Raw genomic sequence first — 5,733 nt, 5'->3', positions numbered from 1 at the left:
GTTTGGGACATGTGAAATGTGTTAAATTAATACAAAATTTTTTACTGTGTAATTATAGGTATATAAACCTAGTCTTTGGTATTTTGAACATCTCATGTTTTTGGATACCTTCTTCACACCAAGAAAAAGTAGAAACTCCCTAGAAAAGAACAAGAACAGTGAGACAGAATTTTCTCAGGATTCAATCCACGTAATCACGGACGGATTCACAGAAGATGGTCATTTCAACGTTTTTACTGAAGAGGAGCCTGGCAACGAATCAGATGAACCCAAAGAATCAGATGAACCCACTTCTTTTGAATCCTCAGCTTTAGAAAGACCAACTATTAGACAATATACTGTTGGAGCTTCAACCTCCATCCAATCACAAAGAGCCTCACCAAGTCCAGTTCGCCCTTCTCCTTCTGTCAGTCCTGCAATGTCACTAGGCCCAGTTCGCCCTTCTCTATCTATCAGTCCTGCAATACCGTCGTCTTCGGGAGTCTCCACTGCATGTCCTCCTCCTTCTCATTCCAAAGCAAAAAGACGTAAGACAACAAGTGACGATGCTTATGCAGAGGCTGTACAATCTTTGGCTGATTCAATACGGCAACCTATAGTGACGCAAGTTGCAAAGACCGACAGTCCTCCAGAAACCGTTGACGGATTTTTAATGTTTCTTGGATCTATACTGCGCAACTTTCAAAATGAGGACCTGCGACTGGATGTTATGAATACATGTTTACAAACGTGTATAAATGCTCGAACAGCGGATTTGCAACGATTCCAAAATTCTTAATATGTGGCTATATATATAATAATTATTTACTTTTTTTATTATGTACTCTAGTTCAGAGATAATATTTTGGTTGTGTATTTTACTTTTTTTTTAAACAACTACAAACAGTTTCAGAGATAATATTTTGGTTGTGTATTTTACTTTTTTTTAAAACAACTACAAACAATTTTTTAATGTTTATAATCAGTATGCTAGTATATTAGTTCATATATTATTATATTTTATGTAGTATTTTAGTTTATATTAGTATGTAATTTTTTTCTAAGGCTGAGAGATGGTTAAGTCTGGATAAATTTATTAGATTGAAGGTAATAATTCTGAATAAATGACTACACAAAAGTTGTATCTTTTTAGTGTAAGCTTTCTAGAGTAGTGACAATGTATTAAATTTTAAAATAATATATGAAGTCATTGTAATATATTAAATTTTTCCTACTTATTTTTCTTGATTTTTTTATGTGCTGAATGCAGGATATGTGGCAATGTTATTTGCAATATCAGTGTCAATAGTTATTTACAGTATTAGACATAACTATGGACTTAAGATTATGTAAACCTTACATGTTTACATCAATATTTGTATTCGTATTCTTATATTTTTATTCTATAGGATTTTTAGTTCTTCACAACCTAGTTTTATTATAAAATTTTATTAATACAGTTATACAGTATGTAATATAATCTATTACAGTATGTAATACAGTAAGTTACAATAATAAAGTTAATGCAGTAAATTATTATTAATACAGTTTTTACTCACTTGATTAATTTTAAAAGTTTTTTCAATAAAATTAACAAAAGCTTAAACATTTCCCTTTGCAATTGCGTCATACTGCCAGTTTACAACTCCAGCAGTATTGAAATATTCAGCAAAATTATCACGCACTACACGAGCTGTATCGGTGCAACGATTTCCACACTGTTGTGAAATGCTTACAAGACCAGAGTCTAGAAAAGTTTCAGGATTCCTATACTCAGAAGAAACATACCACTGACATTTTTTTGATAGAAGGAAATTGTGTAGAAGAACGCATGCATATGTTATAGCCTCAACTTTTTCTACTGACAGTAATATAGGATTTAAAAGCACACGGAATCTGTTGGCGAGTATTCCAAATGCATTTTCCACTACTCTCCTTGCCCTGCTCAATCTGTAATTGAAAATCCTCTTCTCTATAGTTAATCTGCGATTTGGATAAGGTTTCATTAAATTCTGTTTAAGTGGAAATGCATCATCGCCCACAATTACGTAAGGCATCCTATGAGAAAATCCAGGCAGACTGTTTGGCATAGGCAAATTTAACGATTCTGAATTTAATTTTACCCCCAAACAACTGTCTCTAAATACAGCTGAGTCATGCATTCGCCCATTCCGGCCAATATCGACAAAAATAAATTTATATTCGGCGTCAACAAGGGCAAGAAGAACAATGCTGTTCTGTCCTTTATAATTGCGATAAATTGATCCCTCTTTTCTTGGAGGCTGAAAGACAATGTGTTTACCATCTAGAGCACCTATACAATGCGGAAACTGCCAATTAGATTGATATTTGTCAGCTATAAATTCCCATTCTTCAGGTGTTGATGGAAACACCATAACTTTCTCTTCAAGTACTTTGATTATAGTCTCTACAGTTTCATTTATAATTTGTGAAAGTGTATTTGGAGCAATACGTGTTGAGTAGGCAAGATCCTGAAATGTATTGCCAGTTGCTAAATAGCGAAGTGTTGCACTAAATCTGTCTCTAGGTGAAATTGCTTCCCTCATTACGGTATTCTGCTTCTGGATATACGGAGTAATAAGAAGCAACAAATCATTCAAAACATCTTCCTTTATTCGGGTATAGTTCGAAAACGATGCAGGATCTTCAGGGCTAATGACATGAACAAAAGAAGAAATAAATAATGATAAATATGTGAGAAAAGAGAATGCAAATTTCAGAACTGTGATTATGCTTACCCTAGCTCCTCGAACAACATGGTTAAAACACTTTGACTCATGTTTCGCCGCAGCAACCAAGGCCGACTCCATATTCTACGTTTCAATTTTCTTTCACTATTTCGTCTCATCAAGTCTATGAGCAAAAACATAGCGACTGCATACCGTCTTCGACGAATAGTCTCCAACACAACAGCGTTCATGTTTGCAGCGTCTTCTAGCAAGCGACAAAACCAGCAGTTCGTCCTGCACAGCAGCACGCTCCGTCTAAAGCCAAATCAGCAGCGCTACCGGCAAGACTCCAAGCGGTAGAGCTCGCACGGTAACCAGCAGGAATATCCAGCAAGCGATCCAGCAAGAAAAGAAGCACCGTGTGCGGTAGGCTTAATTCTAGTCTGAAGCTTTCTTTTTGTCTTGCCCACGTACGATGCATCGCAGTTTTTGCAATCAATCTTGTATATTACGTTATTGTTTATAAACAACGAGTTTTTGTCTTTTTGGACTCTGATGATACTGCTAAGTTTGTTCAAGGTACCCCATGGATATGCATGATTTATCTACTTTTGAGGCAATTAATTCCAAGATTGATTTGATATATGGAAGAACAATGAAATTCTTTTTTGTTGTGTTTCTGTTTCTTCCGTGCTACCGTTCAAAGATTGGTTGATAAGTTTTTTCAATCTCCGATTGATATGGGTGAATATTAACTCCATAGCCGTTCTCAATCAAATTGTTAATAATAAACACCAAATTCTTTTCGTAAAAATTCGGATGGGATAACTTTATTGCTCTATTTACCAAATTATATATAGTTCCGAGTTTGTGTTGTATGGGATGACTAGAATAAAACGACAAAAATCTTCCCGAAAACGTTTTTTTGTGGAACCAATCAGTGACAATCATGTTATCCCTTACAATCAATTTTACGTCCAAAAAACTAATACTTCTATTTTCCTCGTATTCAATAGTGAATTTGATTCTATCATGGTAATTATTGAATCTATTAAACTCTGATAAAGTCCGAGTATGGTACGTGTTTGGCGCTCGCCACATTGTATATATTGTAGTCGTTAGTCGTCTAGTCACATTTAGGTTCATATCCGCTGTATATAATAGTCTTTCTAGTATATAATTTTTATGTATTTTCGGTGACTCGCGCGAAACGTTGGCGGATCGCGATCGACGCGTAAAATCGATAGTTTCGCGACTCACCAATCGGTGCTGCCCTCGTTCACCCCACGAGGGCACCCGCATGAGGAAAGAGCAAGTACTCGCTCGCGACATTTTTTTAGCGCCGCGAGCACGATTCACTCATCATCACGACGTCTCGGGGTGCATACGCTGTACGTGCACACTCAAACATCCGAGAGACTACATAGAGCTTGCTCTCCGAAAGTGCGATCGCTTTCTCTGCCTGCCTTGCTTGCTGCCTTTGCTTGCTTTGCCGCCTTGCTTGCTGCCTTTGCTTGCCTTGCTGCCTTTGCCTGCGCTTGCTGCACATGCTGCCCACGAGCTTGCTAGAGAGACGAATTTTCCAGGAAACGACGGCTTCCCGAACGGTGAGTCGCATTTGCTTAATTACGTTAATTCGCTTTGGAGAGACGATACACACCTCCCCTGGTCCTTCGAGTCACGTAGTTCGCACCAATTCGCAAATCCGGGGAACGCTTAAACGCCCCCCGAGCAGTACGAAACGTCAATTTAATAAATCTTGATACAAGTTAAAATTGTTGTAACATCGATTAATGCTCGTATACTGGTTCTACTCCTCATTATAGCCTTTGCCTGAAACGAGCGAAAAATAATATTTTTATTGTTAATGATGATTACCCAGTGACAATTAATAAAAAAGTTATAGAGGAACGAGCAAATAAACGTTGAAAGAAACAAATTGTCCTCCTATCAAAATCAGATATCCAAAAATTGTATAACTATGCAAAAAATTTATGTGACAAAGCCATGAAAATTCTTCAGAAAAAATTTGATATTAATGCATGGAAAAAATTAACTGACGGTAGTCTGATTCTCGTTCAGATGTTTAATCGACGAAGAGCTGGTGAAATTGAGAGACTCTCCATTGAAAACTATGAAAATCAAGAGACAATTGACAAAATTTTCAATCCTGATATATTTGACAACATATCAGAAGAATCTCAAAAACAAGCCAAGCAATTTGTTCGATTAACTGTGCGAGGCAAATTGGGAAGAACCGTTTCCGTATTACTACATACATTTTTAACTTTGTACATTGATGTTTTACTTAAATATCGTTCTGAAGCTGGAGTAAGCTAAAAAAATAAGTACGTCTTTGCTGTATCTCGAGTAAATTCTCCGAAAAAAGGTTACGTCAGAGCTTGTCCTATAATGCGAAAATTTGCTAATAACTGTGGTGCATCAATCCCTACCAGTCTACGAGGTACTATGCTTCAAAAGCATATCGCTACTTACACCGCTATGCTGCGAGTAGAGGAAAATAAAGTTTCAGACTTAGAAAATTTCATGGGACATGACAAGCAAATCCATAAAGATGTGTATCGAGTCCCTAATGGACTGATTGACATGACTGAAGTATCTCGCTTGCTGCAGGCTGCAATAGGCAATGAGGATGAAGACAGTGATGAAGAAAGTGATCAAATCAAAGACAATACAAAAGATGACAATATGCAAACAGATGATGCGTCAACTGATGCCGATAATTTCTATGAGAATAATAATAAAATTATCAGACAATGAAGCTAAAAAATTGTGCAAATTAGAAATTTTCACTTGGCTTCCTCATAGAGGAAACTTTACTTCCGCTGGAGATATCGATTTATTTCTAATTTTATTATATTTTTCAGTCTTTTCTACCCCTATTTCATATATAATTCTTTTAAATTCGGTTGATTAGACTTAGCTTTATATGCGATCAAAATTATGGACCTTTGATCGCGTATAAAGCTGGATCTAATCAAGTTTAAACCATCTCTGTTTCGCGGATGACATTATCATATTCAGCAGCGATGCAGACGAGCTC

General features: G+C 36.5%; 1 protein-coding gene across 2 annotated transcripts; it reads right to left on the bottom strand.

Moving 5' to 3' along the window:
* Positions 1–1,539: 1,539 nt before the first annotated feature.
* Positions 1,540–3,038, bottom strand: LOC112457070. Of its 2 annotated transcripts, XM_025019942.1 has the most exons (3): positions 2,883–3,038; positions 2,739–2,813; positions 1,540–2,652 (listed from the first exon to the last, which is right to left on the bottom strand). In XM_025019942.1, the coding sequence occupies exons 1-3, from the start codon at positions 2,918–2,920 to the stop codon at positions 1,581–1,583; spliced, it is 1,185 nt and encodes a 394-aa protein (XP_024875710.1). In that variant the 5' UTR covers positions 2,921–3,038; the 3' UTR covers positions 1,540–1,580. The 2 variants fall into 2 exon arrangements, with proteins under 2 accessions (XP_024875710.1, XP_024875709.1); XM_025019941.1 differs by having other exon boundaries at positions 2,739–3,038.
* Between the last annotated feature and the right edge of the window lie 2,695 nt (positions 3,039–5,733).

The sequence above is a fragment of the Temnothorax curvispinosus genome, unplaced genomic scaffold, assembly GCF_003070985.1.
Source record: "Temnothorax curvispinosus isolate PA1 unplaced genomic scaffold, ASM307098v1 QBEX01007482.1, whole genome shotgun sequence".
In the NCBI taxonomy this organism is placed as follows: domain Eukaryota; kingdom Metazoa; phylum Arthropoda; class Insecta; order Hymenoptera; family Formicidae; genus Temnothorax; species Temnothorax curvispinosus.
The sequence above is the reverse complement of the archived record's forward strand: the minus strand, read 5'-3'. Positions and strand labels throughout refer to the sequence as shown.

Coding starts and splice junctions, on each gene's coding strand:
- LOC112457070 (XM_025019941.1), bottom strand. CDS start 2,920: ATGAACGCTGTTGTGTTGGAGACTATTCGTCGAAGACGGTATGCAGTC. Junction 2,653..2,738: donor ATGTTGTTCGAGGAGCTAGG/GTAAGCATAATC, acceptor TCATGTCATTAG/CCCTGAAGATCCTGCATCGT.